This window comes from Aplidium turbinatum, chromosome 1 (assembly GCF_918807975.1).
Source record: "Aplidium turbinatum chromosome 1, kaAplTurb1.1, whole genome shotgun sequence".
NCBI lineage: Eukaryota > Metazoa > Chordata > Ascidiacea > Aplousobranchia > Polyclinidae > Aplidium > Aplidium turbinatum.
The window spans coordinates 48038644-48060042 of NC_137472.1; the positions used below are offsets into that span (position 1 = coordinate 48038644).

The 21399-nt window shown below is 36.2% G+C and overlaps 1 protein-coding gene across 3 annotated transcripts in view; it reads left to right on the forward strand.

Moving 5' to 3' along the window:
* Window positions 1-590: 590 nt before the first annotated feature.
* The window catches only part of LOC145771592 (uncharacterized), a 33454-nt gene continuing 12645 nt past the window's right edge, over window positions 591-21399 (forward strand). For all 3 annotated transcript variants that reach the window (XM_082583301.1, XM_082583317.1, XM_082583309.1), the window contains exons 1-7: window positions 591-724; window positions 3269-3445; window positions 3827-3977; window positions 4732-5003; window positions 15018-15227; window positions 15605-15714; window positions 21085-21183. In XM_082583301.1, the coding sequence (XP_082439427.1) occupies window positions 655-724; window positions 3269-3445; window positions 3827-3977; window positions 4732-5003; window positions 15018-15227; window positions 15605-15714; window positions 21085-21183 (1089 nt within the window). In that variant the 5' untranslated portion in view covers window positions 591-654. The remainder of the gene's footprint in view (window positions 725-3268; window positions 3446-3826; window positions 3978-4731; window positions 5004-15017; window positions 15228-15604; window positions 15715-21084; window positions 21184-21399) is intronic.

Below are 21399 nucleotides of genomic sequence, written 5' to 3' on the forward strand. Positions count from 1 at the left end.
GTGTATTGAATTGTGACAGAAATGATCTAGTTTTCCACGTCTTTAATTTACCAGACCATAGCAAAACGAAAGCAATAAAAAGATGACAAAAAGAACTAACATACAGTATATTCATGTTTATCTTTTCTAGAAGATGTGCTGATAAAAGTATTTTATAAATTAATTATTATATTTAAACATTTCGGAGCCATGTTTTTTTTTAATCTAACCCCTCCTTGCGTACGCTACTGCCCACGGTAGCAAATAATTGCAGTGTCTTGCTGAACGCTTATTTCGAAGAGAGCGTTACTTTACGCACATGACTTGGCGTGCAGATCAATCACACTTACCAAAAACCCACACTGACAATGAGCACGACGTCTTTGTTTCGAAACTATGGAGATTACGTTGCAATTGCGCTCTTCCAACTGGTTTGCTTAACAGTAAAGCCTGTGCAAAATAAATCACAATTGCATGATATAGAGAGGATACACAAGGAAGTAAGGTAACAGTTTGCTGTAGTTTTATAACTTGAGTAGTTAACGGAAGTTATAACGAGCTAACAAATCTTTGTAGTACTGCAGCCTACAGTAGGCTATATCTTTTTGAGAGGGAGAAACGTTCTTACAAGAAATGTTGTAGTTATTTCACAGAAAATTGAAATAAACTTTTCAAATGACAGAAAAGATAAATTCTGCGTTGTTCTTGCTTGTGATAGCAGACGTATTCACTCAAGCGGCAGCAGGTGAGTTATTGAAGTATTCTAAAATTGGGAAAACAAATTTAGTTTATCATACTTTAATATTTCCTTGAAGTAAGAAATTTCAAAGGAATACATAACTTACGTCAAGTCTAGTCAATTTATTTTGTTTCAACAGCGCCATATAGCCTATTAACAAACAACTAGAGTAAATGTAATTGTCAAAACAATGCATTGTACAACTGTTGGTTAGATTATATGGAACAATCACGACTTAAAGTGAAATACTCAGTGGGATAGTGATTATCCAGCAGAGTGAGTGCTTCGGCATTGGTGGACGTGGACTAAACTGCTCATGACAAAACAATTCTGCACAACTTGAACATTTGACATTCCATTATTTTCTGCTTAGTAGCTCAAAATCAAGGTGTAGTTTAGACTGGTACTTTACTAGTGGTCGTCGTCGTGTGAGCCTCTGAGGCCGAGGGTCTATCCTTTTACCACCCCAGATTCACGATATTCCCGGACTACACTAGAAGGCTAATAGAGAGCAGTCAGTCTTTGGTTTCATCATCCATGCCACGCAGACCTTCCACTCCGTTAGGTGGCTTGAAGATGGAACAGTCATTGATGATGTGGTCTGCGGTCTGTTCCTCGGCACCACATTCACAAGAGGAGGAAGAGACCATTCCCCATTGGTGCATGGTTGAGCGGAAAAGCCCGACGCCCGTACGGAGACAGTTGAGGCGCACCCATGCCTGTCTTGGTAGTGTCAGACCGATGGGGCGCTTGTCGGCGTCGGGGATGAACGAATAGAGTCTGGTGGCGCTTGACTTCCATTCAGAACTCCATTTATGGTCTGCCCAAGTTGGGCGGCTGGCACGAATGGGTGTTGATTTCAGTCGACGGGGTGCTCGCTTGGGAGAGCAGAGATCTTGTTGTGGAGAAGGTGGTTAGGCTCCAGTGCCCGTCGACCGAGGAACAGAGTGGCTTCTTCGCGACGAAGCTCAGCAGGTTGGATGCCAGCGAGAATGGGGAGATTGTCCAATGGTGTGGGACGCAGGCATCCGGTCACTGTGCGCAGGGCGCTGTTTATGGCAGTGTCGATGTTATGGCAATGAGCACTGCGGCACCAGACAGGTGCACAGTACTCTGCTGAAGAGTAGACAAGGGCTCAGGCTGCTATACGCAAAGTATCAGCCCTCGCCCCCCAGCTAGAGCCTGCCAGGCGCGAGTAGCGCAGCGCGGGATGTGAGTTTCTTGCGCAGTGACACCAAATGGTGGCGGTATGTGAGCGATCTGTCCAGTGTCACCCCAAGATATCTTGGTTCGGGGCAGAAGGACAGAGATTTTCCGTTGTTGTGGACATGTAGCTCACGATCAGCTTCCCGATACCAGTGGTAAAGCGGTAGTAAAGTCCCAAACTTTAAAGCTGGTAAACACACAGTGTTATCAGAAAGCTCTGTGGGCCTACGTAACAGGATACTGCTTCTGAAGCAGCTGAGTGGTTAACAAATTACGAAACCAAGAAGGGCGTCGATCTACACACATTGTGCTACACGGAAAGCCTATTTAATTAACTTATGTGTATTAAATGTAGGTGTATGATAATACAATCTACATTTTATTTATCAATAAATTGACTTGCAGGCTAAACTATATTTCTGTCTGTATGTTTTCCACTCTATTGCTTTTGATCGTTGCGTGTTTCTCGATGCTTTCAGGCAGTTAGTTACGGTACTTACTGTCAAGAAGTGAAATTTATTGTAGTTTATAAATATTTACAGATTCCTGATGAGGGCTTAAGTTAAGCCGAAAACGTTTGAATGTTGAACTATTTGTAAATATGTAATATACTGTTGTAATGCTCAACCCTGTGTTATTGTTGTGTCTTGCCTGTCTTTGGTATAAAAAAGCAAACTCTCTCCCGAAACAATAAACTATATTTATCCGAATACAATACGTTGATTGGAGAGTAAAGTGAAGAAGCTTTAGTATCTTGTTTATTTGGCCGAAGCAACCATAGGAGGTCACATGGCCACCTGGAGATGTGGCCTGATTTGTCACATTTTGCAGATTTTGATTACAGTTACTGCTAGTACTTGACTGACATTTTTTGAGATGTTTTTACTTTTTGCGGTTTTCTAATGACATAAAACTTTTTTGTTGCCTTGGGGAAGCAGTAGCAAATGAGAAAAAGTAAGTTGAAAAACGCAAAATCAGACTGGTATTGAAAATTAACAGTCTGACTAAAATCTTCGAAATCAAATTTTCTTTGCTTTTCAACATGTGAGAATGTTAAAACCTATTGTGTTATCTAGAAAAAAGAATAAAGAAAGCGTAAAAATCTAATTTTTAGAAAATTTATTTAAACGTTTGCCCAAAGTTAGAAAAACCTGGAAATTTCTGCAAAATGTGACAAATCAGGCCGTATCTTTAGGTGGCCATGAAGGTCACAACCATCATAATGTTAGAATATATTCAGAATAAAAATGTAATTTTCCAAATTGTTACTTTATGTTTGCTGTATTCTTTGATATAAGCCGTATTTTTTGTTGCAACTTCACATGAAGGATTTTGAACTTTCAGATTGCAGAAAAGACATTTTTGAAATGGACAACAGATTATTTGTGCTGTCCGATAGTATATCAGATGCAAATACAGCTCGAGAATCCTGCTCTTTGTCAGGAGGAAAACTACTGGAAGTTCAAAATGAACAGCGAAAGAATGATCTCCTTAAAACGATGAAACAAAAGTATACATCAAGTAAATCAATTTATATAGATTCATTTCTGTTGAAATCATCTACAAAATAATGTTTTTCTGCTTTTCTAGTCTTAAAACAGAAGTGCTTGAGTTTTTGATATGATGATGTTGATTACATAATATATTGTATAAGAACAAAGTGAACATTCTTTCAACAAACATTAAATTTATTTCTGCCTTACCTATCCTCAATGTTGAAAAAAAAAAGGATTTTAGGATACAAAGTGTGACCTTGCGCTTTTTTATTTCGGCAACTGGTCTAGGATTTTTTGTACGGTATTACCACCGTCCAACGTAGACAAAAATCTTTTTCGTGCTTAACATAGTGTAAACACTGTAGAGCAAAATACAGCACATTTAGTGTATTTTCTATTCTTTCAGATTTATCCACTGTTGACATTTTCGTTCATCGTACTATACCAGGAGTCACCGGATATAGACTATTATCCGGCGATCCAAGAGATCCTGATTATGAGCAGAAATGGAATCGACCAAATTTTGGAAATTTAAGACAATTTATGATCCAAGCAAGGTGAGCACTATGTTTTTCTTGAATGGACAAATGCGATTTTAAATTTACGCACTAATCTTGTTCACATGTTAACTTCATGTAAAACTTCTGGTTCTCTCTTCGGATTGGTTGCGTTTAATTGATCTTGCGTGCTCTGTGCACAGTCGACATGTTGGCTTCTGGCGTGATTCACGAAGCTCTTGTTCACATTTCTCTATGTCCACTTTTCAGTTGTGTTGTGAGAGTGGTAAAAAGTTTAGCTGCTTGCTTTATGTTTAGCTATGTTTTATAAAACCTTTGTTATGACCATCTTATTAAATAAAGTGAAAAAATTATTTTGATAATATCTGCTACAACAAATTATTTTTGCAATGCATAATTAACCAATTAACGTATTTACTGCACGAAACGAAAAGGTGTTAAATAATGAATACTATTTTAACTGGTTGTACATTTTAATCAGGAATTTCACGAGAAATCAAACTTTGAGAAAATGATTATTTTTGCGGTTTAATGAAATTCCAATAACAAGTTGGTGTTACTAATTACAAACTTTTTTTAAAGTAACTGTAAAGAAGTTTGATCGATGTAGAGTTTTTAAAAAGATATTTGTTGATTAATGAAGTTGTTGTAGGCTGCCTCGTTGATCAATCACTTTTTTAATGACGTCGATTCGCTTTTATTGAATCTCGCAGTAGCTACTTGGTTTGCAAACAATCAAAATCAAGGAAAATCCACAGCAACTAATCAATTTGAAACTAACTTTTGTTTTCAGCCGAACCAACACTTTCACTCCAATGGCGCAGTTTTGTCGGTATGCTGCACAAGATTACATATTCAACAGGTGCACCGATGGCTCGGGCTTTGTCTTGACTTTCAATGTTTACAATGGTACAACTGATGCATCTGACATGAAGTTACTGTTTTCGAAAGTACTTAAAGTTGGAGCTGGATGGTCCAGTCGACTTGTTCTTTCTCCTGATGCGCTTCCCTCAAATCTGAAAGAATATTCAAGACCTCAATACGACCTAACTCTATGGATTCCAGGTAAACAAAAAGTTACTTTATCGATACAGAATGTGAACTGTCCCTAATTAAAATCATAACATGACTTAGAATCGTTGTCATCATGGCCACCTGGAGATGCGGCCTGATATGTCACATTTTGCAGATTTTGATTACAGCTACTGCTAGTGCTTGACTGACATTTTTTGAGATGTTTTTACTTTTTGCGGTTTCCTAATGACATATAGCTTTTTTGTTGCCTTGTGGAAGCAGTAGCAAATGAGAAAAAGTAAGTTGAAAAACGCAAAATCAGACTGTTATTGAAAATTAACAGTCTGACTAAAATCTACAAAATCAAATTTTCTTTGTTTTTCAACATGTGAGGATGTTAAAACCTATTGTGTCATCTGGGGAAAAGAATAAAGAAATCGTAAAAACCTAACTTTTAGAAAAATTTATTTAAACGTTCGCCCAAAGTTAGAAAAACCTGGAAATTTCTGCAAAATGTGACAAATCAGGCCGTATCTTTAGGTGGCCATGTTGTCATTAATAATTTGCTTTCTACAAAGAGATGGAATCTCATTTCATTGTGCGATAGACAAATTCTATTAACTTACTTTTGTACATGATGAAAAAAAAGTTTGAATGGCAATGATTTACGTTTTACTTTAGGCAAAGAGTTTTTATCCAAGTTTTTTGCAAAATATATCACAAATAATGGGCCATAATACTTAACCCAAGATGAAGCATTTGTTTTTGACCCTAATTACATGGAAAGATATATATAGGTAGACTATAAAATATAGTTTACCATTGATAAAACATATGCATAAAATATAGTGTCAATGGTGTAGTCTGGATTTTTTATGGGATCGCTTCACCAATTAACAACAATTTATTTTGAAGAAGAAAAACAAACTTTCAGAACAAAATGGTTGGAACGCCTTGTTAATGTAATCATAAAACAATTATAGCACTGAAGGTGAAGACAGTATAGTTTTCGAAACGTTTGATCAACACGACTTTAGTATGTACATTGTACATGTTGGGCTCTTTATTTTTTGATTAAAAACAAAAATTTTTATAGCCTCATATTACCAGTATTATTTTTTCGAATACAAAACAGCTAAGCTACGTCGCAGAGATTTAATTTTGAAAACAAAACACAGGACAGAACACCTTGTCTTCACCTAAGTTCTCCCATCTAAACAGCCTGGCGGCGAATAAGCAGTTATGGCATTTAACTGGCCCAGTGTAGAAGGAGTGATGAATAAGGTTTAGATAGAATAAGTTTTTAGATTTCTTAACCCAGTGAACCAGGTGTAGTTGGCACTCTTTTGCCAACATGAGCACCTTGCTCAGCAAATTGAAAAACTCATCGAGCTGCAAATTATAACCAAAAAGAAATAATGTCACTACTTTTAAATGTTTGGGCTGAATTTGCTGGTTATGGATATAAGAAAATCTTATTGCAACCAGATGAAACTTTTACGTATTATTATTACAATTCAAGAGTTTACCAGAAATTAGAAAAAATTGTCTTGCTGATAAAATAAGACCAAACTGAATTTTACCGCTGCAGCCCGGATGAGCTAAAATACCGGAGATTAATCCGAAAGATAGACTAAACAAACCAGCATAGAAAAATCAGCAAAATTGGGTGACATGAAATCTTGAAATGGTGAGTAGAGGTGAGTCCCATACTTGATTCAAGTGTAGGGTATGAGAAGATAAGGTTCTCATTGCACTAAGCCTTCAGCTAGAGAGTAGGGTGGGCCAATTCCTTTTTTCCTAGGCTGCCTTTTCTGCGGCAATGTGCCCAGCCAATTTATTACACCCTAGATAGAGGTGAGCGGTGTTTTCAACAACCAGTTGAAACCTGGAGTCGAACCAAGTTTGCATAATTGGAAAGCCAACGCCTTTTCCGTTGCGCCATCCCATCATTATGTTTAGCCTGCCTTTTTATACAACAAAAAGCAGCTGTTAGTAGCCTACAGATGAATGTTAGAATTTTTTTATCGAGAATACCATTTTAAAATCTTTTATTGCGGATATCAAACGAGAAGCAAGCAAAATTAAACCCAATTTTAGCATGCTCGTTGATATTGGAAGTGCAAGATACACACATTGCACTTCATTACGTCAGATGCAATTATAGAAAGCACTACTGGGTACATTTCCTGTAGAATAAAACACTTGAACCAATCGTATTTCAAAATAATGCTGAAAGACAATTTCCTTGAAACTTACAAATTTATTAGATTCCATGATCAGAATAGATGATGTCAGAGGCTCACAGCTGACACTACATACTACATTATATAGCCTACACATTTATGAAATTTCTAAAACATTAATGGCCAATTGAGTATTCAACTATAGTCTATAATGGAACCTGATGATTGATGAGCAAACACTTTCTAGAAACCATGTGCCCTCTCATTGAATATACGCATAATAAATCAAAGAAATTTGCAATGAAGATTCAGAAAGCAGATGAAAACAGGGACACGTTGACTGCCGAGGGTATTTTCAATACAATCTTTAACCGTTTATTAACTAACACCAACACCATCACGTATAAAACATCTGTTATATGTATGACACATTGTTGTACAGCTGTAATTATAAAGTTTTTATAATTTTGGTGCATTTCAGTGATTTTTCTAAGACCCAAGCAAAGCATTAGGTGCGTTCAGCAGCCATTTTGGCTTGATTGGTCACACGCACATCACAGCATACATTACATTACAACATTACATCACAGCATTACATCTAGTATTTATAAGATATTATCATGTTTTCTGGTGACCTAATGTGTCATTCACATTTTTATAGCTAGATGTTTTTGCTTAAGCCTGCAAAGGAGTGCAATAAGCCAAAAGAAGCTTTTTGTTACGAGCAAGAAAGAAACTGAAGCTCTATTACCAATAGATGGATCTGAGCTGTCACATTTGTACGATTTTTGATGATGAAATAGCTAACAAATTCTTCCAGTGTGAAGAAAGGGGCGTTCTTCCCGGCTATCAGCACAAGGCTGAGCACTCACTAGTACAGCGAGCAACTGCGATTCGCCAACCATAACGGTGTAGCTTCCACGTTAGCCATTCAGACTTTCCAATCAACAATATGTTTCTCGGCAGCCGATTTGTAGCAAGAATTGACAGCGATAGACACGTGTTTCGCCCATGAGGCTGGTTTTTTTTTTTTTTTTTTATTATTCAAAAGTAAAAACAGTTGTACAGTAAACAATACAAAAGAAGCAATTGGTGAATGCAATCATATTATTGATACCAATCTGTTGCACAGTATAAGTTATACCTGTATTAAGAGATCAAAGGCATGCGATAGATTTGGAAATTCATTGTAGTTATGATATCACTTTTATGTTTGAGGCTAGTGTTTTATCTCCACAATAACGGTCATCTAACAAGTACGTTCATACAATAGTAGCCCAAAAGATATTCTTATCATGCATATGCCAAAAGGCGTTGTTGTGTTCGACATTAAATCAGATGCATTGCGCAGGCAGGTAGGTAGCACATTACCAGTCACAATAAAAGTGTCTATGTTACTGTGCGTCCCACAACGCACATTTGTAGCCAAAAATAAACAAATCAATAAGTAGGAATATAATGTAATGCATGCAATTGCTTAAACGAAGAAGGATCTGCATGTTGCCTCATTGCTCTCTTGTAGTGCAATGATGCTACATGCAGATGGTATGTGTGAATATGTATCATTTACTATGGCGCATTTCATAAAATTCACAAGTCAGGTACATACACTGCAAATGATAACAATTAATAGCAGAATTCTTTCGAGAACAGTGGGTTCTTGGTTGTCATGTTCGACTTATGCTACAGTGTGGGGAGTTTGTAAGGGGCGCCGGTATTACGGAGGTGTCATTTTGAAGATATTCTTTAATTTTTGTTTTAATAACCCAGAGGGTTGTTTTGGTAAATTTTTTGTTGTCCCACATATATTTATCTCCAATGTCTAGTGAAATTTTCTTTTTAATTATGGTACTCTTAACTGTATTTAGGATCAGCAGAATCAGTAGGCTGTCTGCCTGTCTGCTTGGAAAATGGTTGTATAGGATTATATCAGTTGTAAGCTTAATCTTTTGTTTTGTTATTGAATGATATAATTTTTCTATTTTTTTCCAAATTGATTTCGTGAAGGTACATTCAGTTAACAGGTGTTTTTTTGTCAACAGCCATTTTGCAAAATTTGCACTGAGTAATTTTGTTCTGGCTGCAACGCCATGAGTTAGATTGTTTGTAAAAATCGCCCCATTTAAAAGCTGAATGTGCTATTCGATAGCCGATCGATATGTCAGAGTTTGAAAAGTATGGTTTGATATTTTTCTTCATAAGGAGCGTTTCTGACCAGCTTATTGGTTCATTGTTTTGGCTCTTAATTTCAGTTTTAGTTTCTTTTTGTGCTTTTAGGGTTGTGTATATTGTATTATATGATATATCAGTCCAGTCAAGATTGTGTTTTCGGAGTTGGAGAAAAGTGCGAAAAATATCAGAATAAAACGAATTTGGGCAATCAGAGTGTGGTTCACTTAGGTTATATAATTTTTGGTTGATGTGCCTTATTTTATAGTTTAGATTGTACTTTGCCCATTCATGCCATAGTTCTGTAGCTTTATCGAGTGTGGACAGGTGTCTAATTCTGTCAGCTCTACTGGTTTGAAATTTTGTTTCTATGTCAATCATTTTTAATCCTCCGTTTTTAACTTCTGCAATGATTTTTGTTCTGCTTAATTGCTCAATTGGAGATGGATACCATAGAAAATTGTATAAGATTTTGTTTAAGGATTGGATATGCTTTTTTTGTGGGTAAAGAACCCTTCCCATGTGAAGAGATATAGGCACGAGGAGAGTATTTATTATGGTGATTTTTCCTAGAAGGGAGAGTGGTCGAAATTTATGAATGTTGGCAGTCGTTTCAGTTTGTTTTATCACTTTTTCCCAGTTAAGAGTGTCTAGTTTTTTGTTGTTGTTTCCTAGCCAGATTCCAAGGATTTTTATTTCATTTTGAATTTGAATATGTGGGTAATGTTGCTGTACTTCACTTTGTAACTCAGGTTGTGATACAAGCATTTGTGTTTTATTTTCGTTAATTTTTTGTCCTGACATTTGTTGGTAAAGTTTTAATTCTTTAAGTATTTCAGTATTAGAATTAAGGTTATTTGTGATAAACGTTGTGTCGTCTGCGTATTGTTCGATTTTTACTGCTTTTTTATTTATGGAGAAGCCTTTTATTGATGCATTGCTCTCTATGCGGCGTGTGAGTACATCGGCACATATTATAAAAAAGAGCATGCTCAGAGGGCATCCTTGTCGGATGCCTCGCCTAATGTCGATTTTTTTTGTTAGTGCTCCATTCATTTCAACTCGACTATAGAGATGTTTGAGTATATAAGAGTTAAGTATGAAATCATCACTGGCTTAAATCCAATTTTTTGCAGTATTTTGTACAGAAAAGAATGTTCTACTCTGTCAAACGCTTTTTCAAAGTCTGTTACCATTATATATAATTTTCTGTTTTTTAGTTTTGCTGCTTCGATGGCTGCTTGAATATTTATTGTAGCGTGTTCAATTCGTCTGTTCGGTAGACCACATTTTTGGTTGGGTTGAATCAGTGTTTTCATTAAGGGGGTGATTCTATTGGCTAGGATTTTGCTTAAAATTTTGTAATCCGTGTTCAATAATGAGATTGGTCTCCAATTTTTCAGCGATGATTTATCTCCTTTTTTGTGAAAAAGTTTAACTATGGCTTCTCTCATCGTTACTGTCATAGTGTTTTTTAGAAAACAGTTAGTATACATTTCAAGCAAATCATATTTCAAAATGTGCCAACATTTTTGGTAAAAGATTGCGCTGAGGCCATCCGAGCCGGGGGCTGAGTTTTTATTTAATGTATCAATTGCGATCTTAATTTCATCTTTTGTTATTAGTCTTTCATTTTCTTGTGCTTCATCTGCATGTATTGTGGTGTGGTTCAAAATGTTTAGATATTCATCTTGTTCAGTTGGATCAATTTTTCCATCAATTCCCCATAACTTATGGTAAAAATTGTGTGTTTCTGTTAAGATGTCATTTTTGTTGGTTACAACTTTATTGTCCTCTGTATGTAGTTCGGTGATAGTATTATTTTTACCTCTTTTCGTTTCAAGATGAAAGAATCCTTTGCTTGTTTTCTCTGAATCGTTTTGAGGTATTTTGCAGCGAATTTGTGCTCCTCTTTGCGTGTTATTGTGAAATTGTTCAATAACATCGGTAAATTTTGCTCGATCAGATACTAGGTTTGGATGAAATTCGTCTTCAATCTTAGAGTTTAAGATCTGGAGTTGTTGGTTTGCTGTGTCATATGCTTCTCGTTGCATCGTTGCAAGTTGCTGTGAGAGCTCTATCAGCCTATTTTTAAGTATTTCTTTTCCTTTATCCCACCATTCAAGAGTATTTTGAAAGTTTGGTTTTCTTGTTGTCCAATTGGTCCATGTTGTTTCTATTTCGGATATTACATGTTGATGTTGAAAGATGGAGTTATTTACTTTATATGTGTGTTGATCCCATTTTATGTGTGTGTGATAGCTTAATGATAAGGTTGGTGCATTATTATGGTCTGAGTACAAATTTGTGTGATGTGTAATGTTTTCAAAGTGCTTCAAGGTATTGTTGTTTATATATATTCTATCTATTCTTGTTTTTGCTTTTGGGTGTGAATATGTATAGATTGCTTTGTGTGGATGTTTGTATCGAAATATGTCTATTAGTTGAAAATTATTAACCAGTGTTTTAAATGTCTTTTTGTCGTAGGTGTTTGAGAAGGATTGAGGGTTTGCAGTATCTAGAGGGTCTGTGATCAGGTTAAAGTCACCAAGTAGTATTATTTTGTCATCATTCCATTTTTGTAAGTTTGTGGATAGTATTTCTGATAGTGATGTTTTGTCTTTATGATTTTGTGGAAAGTATGCATTGATAATATGCATATTTTCACCATTAATATTGATATGTAGTTGGTGAAGGTGGTTGTTCTTTAAAATAGTATGTCTGGGTTGACCCTTTTGATATATTTCATTTTTTAGCATTATCATAGTTCCTGCACGAAAGCTTGGAGAATCAGGGAATATGTTTGAGAAAAGTTTTATGTTATAAAATTTTTCCCAATTTTCTAATTGTTTAGGTAAAAGTCGATGAGTTTCCTAAATAGCTAAGGCAGAGAGTCTATGAAGCTTAAAGAATTTTATAATGTTGGTAAATTTTTTGGAAATTCCATTTATATTGATTGAGCAAATTTTAAGCTTTTTAACTTGCATGTGACAAGTTTGACTCTCTGCCTCAGAAAGCATTTCAGTAGGTGTCAAAAGTATGATACACAATCACATTAGGCTATATTATAGGCTATTTAACACTATGATTATTGTTACCTTTTTTTTTCGGTTTTTAGGCGATAAAAGGATTCAATAAAAATTCGTTTTAAATATTATAGTTAGTAAGTATTTTCGTTGTCTCTTGGCAGCTCTTCTTCTTTGTTTGGTTCAAGGGTAGATTTTTCATCGTTTTCTGATGGCGTGAGAGGGTTTTCATCTGTCTGATTCTGGGATGATGTGTCAATCATCAGAGGCATTATGCTTTGTTCTGAATCGGAGGATGAGTTTTTTGAGTAGTTTGGATCTATTTTTTGGGTCTTGTTTTCTAAGGGCGGACTATCTTCAAGAGGTCGCTTATTAGGTCTGATGTAGGTGGGTGTTGGTGAATGGTGACTTTCAGGTGCATTTCTTGTTTTAGATATCGGATGTCTTTGTTGATTGTGTGTTGTTTTCCTTTTCTTTTTCTTTTTCTTCCTTCGTGTGCTTTTCTTTTCCCATGGGTTTGAAGCTATGTCAGTGGACTCTCTATCTGAGTATAGTCCTTCTGTGTTAGGGCTTGTAGTACCACTTTCAGTTTCGGCGTTTCTTTGTTGAGTTAGGAGGGCACGTTTTGGGCATTTCGTACCTTGATGTCCTCGGTGTTGGCAATACCCACACAATATCCTCATGGGACATGTTGCATCGAGGTGGCCCAGTCCTTTGCAGAAGCGACAAAGATGTCGTTGAGGTGGATTGTTCATTTTTTGTGTCGTTCGGCACTGTTGGGCTGTGTGCCCCTTCTTTTTGCATATATCGCACTGGGCGCAATCTGCTGCCCAATGACCTCGCTTTTTACATATTCTGCACAGGGGGAGATGCTCCTCTCCTGGCTTTGTTATATATATCCATATTCCGTGTACTTTGATTTTGTCTGGGATGTTTTCCAGGTTTATATCCCTCAGGTGGATATGAACATATTCGTTTTTTATGTTTGGGAACTTTTTAAATCTCCCAAAGAAGATTTTTTCGGGTTTTCCCCACTTACAGTCGTTCGCAATGTCTCTTGAAAGTTCTACCGGCCACTCTACTGGAACTGGATACAGTGTGATAATGTCACAGGGTGGTTTTGGCTTCCACGCTGTGATTGTTATTGTAGTTCCTTGGAATTGGTAAGCAGTGGGAGTTTGGTGGTCTTTTGCTAGTTGTTCCAGGTTTTCTTTTTCCTCTTCAGTGTGTGTAATCACAAATTGGTGTTCTTTTAGGTTCAATGTGCGCACTCCTTCAAGTCCTTTAGAATATTTGCTTAGAAAGCCCTCTTCCATGAAGAAGCTAATAAAATTGTCTATGCTCAGCCAACCTTGGCATTCAGCTTTCACTATCAGTCTTCTTTGGAAGTTGTATGGCTCGCTTGGTATCATTGTTTCGAGCTACTATAGCCTACTGCTTTCTCAGATCACAATTGTGTGTACGAGTATTTGTTAAAATTTTTAAAGCAAAAGTTAAACAGTTTGTAGTATTATAAACTAGCGCATGCAGGTTTTGCCACGTTGGCAGTGAGTACGCTGCTGGCGCTCTAATTAATCACAAAAAAACTGCCAACCTTTTCGAAAGAAACCGCTTAAGGCGTTTCTTTTCTTATTTACATCAACAAAATAAAAGTTTTTCCTTTTTGAAGAAATCAGCAGAAAGCCTCAGGGAAAAGAAGCCAGCTGATTGCCTCAAAAAAGAAAAAAGCAAAGTATAAGTAACCACTCTAGATCAGTGGAGCCTAAGGCAGAGTCCACTGATCCAGCTGACGTAGGCTACTCTCTTCACTTCTATATATTTACTATCCTAGGCTAAACTAGACAAAACACAAAGATCATACATATATATCTCCTTTTACTATACTAATTTTTACTTTAATCACGAGTTTCTCCCATGAGGCTGGGCTCATCAGTATCGCACCGTATTCTGCCACAAATTTATTCGACCACCGCTTTACCAGTCAGTTTAACTCTTATCTTTGTGGAAACAAAGAAAGAGCCAACAAAACCAGCAGGCGCCAGGGCAGCTTAGAATGGAGAAAGTTTTTTAAACCGATATGAAAGTAACTAAGATCAAGATGGCAGTGAAAAAAATTTAGGATACAAGCTAAATCAAACCTTATTTGCTAAAAAGGAGATTGTAGACTTGATAAACAGAAAGTGAAGGTGTTTTATTTCAATTATTGGCGATAGACAAGTTCTGTGGATACTTTTTTTTAAAATGATTGTTTTATAGTTTGTTTCACTAGCATAACTTTTACATTCTGCAGACTTGATCCACACGTATTTGCTCATGGCTGTTTATTCTTGCAATTACAGTCTCATCTTATTTTTTGCATGTAGCCTACGTGCCCAGTAGGCTACTCAATTTCGACTTCTTGTCAATTGATTTAAACAAATGCAGGCAACGTTGATAAACCAACAGGGCTTTATTATCTACAATTTTTTTTTTTTTTTTTTGAAATTTGTTGGCTTTCTTGATGTTGCTAATAGGACTAAGAACTCTGCGCAGTTACAACATCAAGCGCCAACGATATACAACTTACTTCCGCGTGTGCACGAGACATTCACAATGCACTGAAAAAGATATTGAGTAGCCTATCTAACAATGGCTATGGCTATAATACAAACCGACTGTAAAGAAAAATATTTACTCATTTTCAGATATTAACGTATTCATTGGAGCTCGATCTGACATAAAGGAATCATCATGGTTTTGGAACAACGGAACCGAAGTAACGAATACCAACTATCCAACATCTAATAGTTCAGTTTGTCAACAAATGGCATGGCCATTAACGTATGATTACGGGATCAACTTATCACCGAAAGCATGTACACCTGATAAAGCATTCTATGCATGTCAGTTTGAATGTAAGTTCATGGTGCATTGAACGAGTTGTTGTTGTTTTGTATGACAATCTGATAAGCCTACATAATTATTTCATTTCAAATTTTAGATATGTTGACTTAACCAACTTAGAGAACATTGCTGCATTGTTGACATGGGCTTACCATGATTCAATATGACATCACGTCAAAATGACAGTTATGCATAAAAAGCAAACTAACTTTGAAATCAAACCGCTGTGTATTTCTAGAATAAGCTTTAAAATATCTTATCGTTTGAAGTGTGCTTTTGGTTTATTATCCAACACAGGAGTTGATTATGAAGACATATTGTTATCATAACATATTAAACGTAAAACTAACAAAATTCACTTTTCATGAGAATGTTCAAACGTACTTAGTTAATGTGGATTTGGAAGCTTTCAACTGCAATGGAACTATACTTCGAGTTCATTGGAACGCCACCAATTTTCGTGCAATTCTAAATTCGAGTCCGAGTTTTGTAGTGCATGTAAGATAAACTTCATTTAATCTTTATCAGACTGTTGATTTTTGTGCTTTCCTATTTGTGAATTGGATACACTTCTTTGCATAAAACGGTACCCGGTACGTGCAAAAGTAACCACTTTTGAAAGCTAACAACTAATTAAACACGTTTTCTACCTTGGACACTTTGAATTGCTTTTTATTATCTGCTTCTTGCGTTATTTAATTTTGTACAAAAACTGTTCAAAACTGAAACAAAGGAATCACCGACTGAACTCAAGACTACAGGTAAAAGTTAATCCAGAGAAACGCCAACGAGGAAACGGTGAGATGAAGTTGAAAAACAAATGGATTTGACTTAACTGAAAAAACCAATATGCAACTGATCTGAACGCAATAGCATGACTAATCAAAAATAAAGAACTAATATATAATAAACTGTAAGCAAGCAAAATCAAAGTAGAACGCGGCATTCACCACGATGTAACTTAAAAGAAAAAAATGCGACTGATTCTAATTATACATCTAGCTTTTATCAAGCCCATCCAGCGTGGATGAAGGCTCTAGCCCAGTGGTTCTCAACCTTTTTGTCTTGGCGGACCCCTTTTGGTACCTTCGAAGCGGTCGCGGACCCCTAAAAGTTTTTGGTATATCGCGTCTCCTCATAGAACCATTATGTTACATAAGTTTCGAAGTAACACACTTAGAAAAATTTTCTGAATTTGCAACGCACTTGACGGTTGATGAGATTGACGAAATTATGTTATGAGCTATATGTTGGCACACAGGATCAACATCGGTAACCTATATGCTCATTTGACGTTTTTCTATAAATTTTATCAAAAGTTAATAGAATACTTGCGACCATTAAAAAGAATTTTTCCCTTGTTTCATTTCTAATTAACATTAATTCGTTTTAATAACAGTCATTGCAAAACTGTGTGGTGATTGACAGACTGACTGAAAGTGCCCCTGACAGGTTGGATCCAAGTATAGTAACTTTTTAAAGCATTTCCTTGCGCAGAATTATACTTAGCAAACTTTTTAACCTTAACCTCGTAGCTCGACTGGTTAGGGCGTAATTTACATCAAACGACGGCTCCGCAGCGCCACCACAGGCGAAACTCCATATTTCACTGCTCTGGGACGACTTTGGTGGTATTACGTCATTGTAAGTCAGCGTTCTTAGCGACGGATGAAACATACGTTTCCTAGATGTGATTGCTGGATCACAGTTTAGTCGGAGTTGGTACAAGCGGTTGCTTTTTTCAAAGATCTGTTGTTTTTTACAGTTTAATAAAACTGTACTGGATACGTTCCTACAAAACCTAAAATATACTTGAAGTGAAAAATGAAGAAATTGTACGAATCATCATTCATATTTAATTCATCATCACTATTCATAATAAATAAAAGTTCTCTCTCTCATAATGTGCCCTCAGTACGTACATAGCAGAGTCTATACATGTAAAAGCCTAGTTTACCTGTACAAGGGTACGTTTTTGTAAACGTTGTTGTTTAGAAGTGCTGAAATCATCATCAGCAACTGGTTGCATCTTTGCTGTTATAGATGGTAGCCTATGGCAAATTCCTTCAAAATGTAAAGTTTGCTCAAGCCCATTTTTACTTGAGTGGTATTAACAAAATCATCTTCAGTGAAGTGAAGAGAACATATATGACTAGTTTTGTATGGCCCATCCTACTTTCGAACACTTGAAGAAAACTTCTACCATTTTCTTCTCAGCACCTTGTTTTGTGGGAAAGCGTAAAAAGAAACCACACGGTCTTTGTCACTGACACTGTCACATATTTATTTATTATTTATTTGCGTCAGACAAAGCAGTCCACATCGAAAACAAAACAACGAAATACTGTAATACACAAACTGAAAATGCACAAAGATCACAGAGAGCCACCTTGGATGCCGTCGGTTTAAAAGCTCACTAAATAGGCTATCTACTGTCACAAATTTACATATAATGAGCGTTGGAAGAATTGAAAGCATTCAGAACGATAAAAATAATCAGATGACATCATGTCTGATATAAAGCGATTTGAGGAGTGTATGCAATCGGTTAATAAACGAAAACATGTTTTTTCCTCAATAAAGCATCAAACGTAGTTACATTATTCATTACTTGATATTCACGGGCACTGACCTAACGAGGCAAATTGTGCAATATTCTGAAAGAGTCATTGTAAGCAACACGTAATCGTTTTATACTAGAAGATCTAAACTTGTTCCACAACTGGGATAAGTAAAACGACATACAATAAGAACGAAATAAACTGTTTTTTACAGCGGGTGAGCATTTAGAAAAATTGAGATTTTGCATTATTTGCAGCACAGTACTGAGAGCGTACTTGCCTTGAAATATAATTTTCATCTGAGAACTCTCAATAAATACACCCAGATATTTTACAGAGTCTGTGAACACAATTTCAGATTTACCTAGATGTAGCAGAGGAGCACATAAAAGATAAAAGTTTTTTGGAGAGAATAACATACCAAATGACTTTTTAGAATTGAAAGTAATTCAATTCAATTCAATTTATTTTTCTTTGTCAGCATGCAAAAGAAATGATATTGTGAGAAAGAAATACAGTAACAAAACTAACAAAAGGAAAAGGTGGCAAAACCTTAATGGTTTAAGACGTGCGTGAAAGGATCTAATATTGCGGTATATGCATCAATAAATATAGTTAAGCACAGCCACCAAACCTGATACTTTAAAATAAGTTGATGAATTAGTTAAGAATCAGTCGCCTCCTCGTTCCTGGAACAACTGGAGCGCCAATTCTTAAAGCAATGAGAACACGACTGAACCCAACATCACAAAAACAAACTAATATACACAGTTACACACACATATTGAAATTACATAACAGACTATCAAAACAAGGACTATTTACAGATTTCATACAGAATATGTTCAACAGCATACTTGTGGCAAACATCTAACAAATTTTGTAAGCCACACAAACTAGGCGAGACGCAGCAAATGTCATCAGGAAACATAATATGATTTAGACAAGAGTTGCCAACATAGCAACCAACTTTTGTTTTATTGAGATAAGAAAGCTGATCAATATATATATACGGCAAAAAGATAGGGGCTTAACACCCTACCTTGTCAGACTCCGCTGGACACAGTAAATGATTGGCACAGGTGACCTTCCCACCTCACTTGCATGGTTTTTTTACTATAAAGGCACAAAGGTCACCAGTATTCCAATAAGAGAACAAAATAGATAGGCAATAGGCACGTTACGTGTGATAAGCGTTTTAAACAATAAATGATGATTGACTTTGTCGAAGGCTTTTGAAGCATCCAAAAAGACAGAATATACAGGAGTGTCATGACTGATATAAGAGGACACTGGTTGTTTTATTAAAAAACACTCATTTCAGTACTATGACCAGACTTAAACCCAAATTGATTGTCACTGGTATTCCAGAAAGGCAATAGATGATTCACATAAAACGTTCAAACAGTTTTGAGATTACTGTGGCTAGAGCAATAAGTCTATAGTTACCTGAATCTTGAATGTCGCCATTCAAATTCTTTACAATCGGGACAAAGACAGTGTTCAAGCAAGAATTTGGTACAGTGCCATGACTAAGACACATATATATTAAAAAGTACACTAATATAAAAACAAATAATCAGCATAAACAATATGTTCAGCTGAAATTTTGTCAGCACCAGCAGCGCGGTTTATGGCAGTTTGACAAGCAAGGAACCAATTGTGTCCATGTTGCAACAAAAGTTGTAATATTTATCCCTAGAAGAAATACATGAGTTAGCAAATTCTTTTTCAGTGTTGGTTTTGCTAGAATTTAGCAAGGAGCTGTAATGATGTTTTCACATCTCAGCAATTGCTTCAGGACCTTGTGCTCCACCAACATTTACAGGAAGAGAACTCTTTTTGCAAGTAGACTTTTTTACTTTCTGCCAAAATGACTTATGTGAGCTGTCCAAGTTGAGTGCTGAGGCAAGCACATTTGCTCTATGTTGTTCAGAGGCATGATTACAACGGCGAAAGGCTTTTTTAAACTCCTTTCGTTTGCTCTGCATCAACTCATATAGTTAACCATTTCACTGTTTCCCATTTTTCACCTACATGATGTAACTTTCTCTGGCAGTAGCATGAGCTTGCTTAACATGATTATTCCAACCAGGAACAGAAAATATGTTACATTTCTTCTTTACACCAACAAAGATTTTATCAGAAGCTGCTTTGAGAGCATCAGTTATAATATTATAGAAAGAGTCTATTGAGGCAACATGAGAAGCATCTGAACAATGAGAATTATTGCATTTAATACTTTCAGTTGGCAAGGAAATTTGGGATAGATATTTTTAAATACAACAATACACATGAACAGCAATTTTTAAGCATTGCCTCAACCATAAATTAAAGGTAGCCTACTGTTTGTGAGATACTGTTGTTACACTGCAAATGGCTATAGCCAGATTAGGACAAATAAAAAAGTATCAAAATTGTAGCCCTATGAAACTGCAATTTCAATTGAATTGAGATGCTGTTTGATAAAAATAAACTCAACCTATTTGATCAAAACCTGGTAGTAATAGTAAGTTCACTTTTCTATTTCGGTAATTCTTAATTTGCACATGCTTTAGACCAACAGAGCCCCACACATTCACGTTTTGCAGTAGCCGTACTATACCTAACCAAGTCACCAGTCACCACAGATTGTATCCTTCCAGCTTACGGTGACGTCACAGCGATGTTGCCGTTTTTATTTTCGCAATAGAATGAGTGTCAGATTCGCCGATGTCAACGAAAGTTTGCAAGCGTGTAACTTAGTAGCCTGTTGATATTTTTTACAATTTTCTGGTCAGGGAAGTTTGTTAGTGTCACCTTTTTGATATCTTAGGTAAATTTCGCAAATTTATTTTTCTGTCAGAGGCACTGAAGTCTGCATTTCCAAGTTAATCATTGAACAACAATCTGCCGCTACAAAAGAATTAAGTTGAACAAAGCCAACATAGCCTTATTAAAACGTTTAAGTGATTTATATGATATTTTTTGTTAAGAAACCAAACCTTTGTGCAATGTCCTTTGGAATTTCAAACGACGCACAAATGCGTTGCGACTTACAGTTTGAGAATCACTATAGGCTAATACATAAACGAAGCACAAATTTTTTTTTAATTTTGTAATTTATCAATCATGCTGAAAACACGGAAACTTTCACGGACCCCCTGAAATCGATTCACGGACCCCTAGGGGTCCGCGGACCCCCGGTTGAGAACCACTGCTCTAGCCGAAAAACATTATAGCAAGAGAAGCGTTTACAATTCAGGCTACATACATTATATAGGCGCACTCTTATAACACAGGAAAAGTATTTATTATCGTTTTACAGATAAAAGAAAGCGAAACATCTACTGAGAAGGAAATGTCTTTTAGCGCTCAAGAAGCTGTAATATCTGGCTTACAGAAAAGAACTGACTATGAAATCAAGGTAGTGAATCGGCCAATATATCTTATACATGGTGATAAATTTTATCTAGCTATCTAGAAAACTATCGGAAGACCAATAAAAACTAGCCCAAGAGAATGAAAAGCAGTGCAGAAAATGTGTACGAAAGAGAAAAGGTTTTAAGTACAGCATATGCTGCCCTGCATTATTTTTTTATCGCATTACTTACTACCAAATGCTTGAAAGCTTCATCTCTTT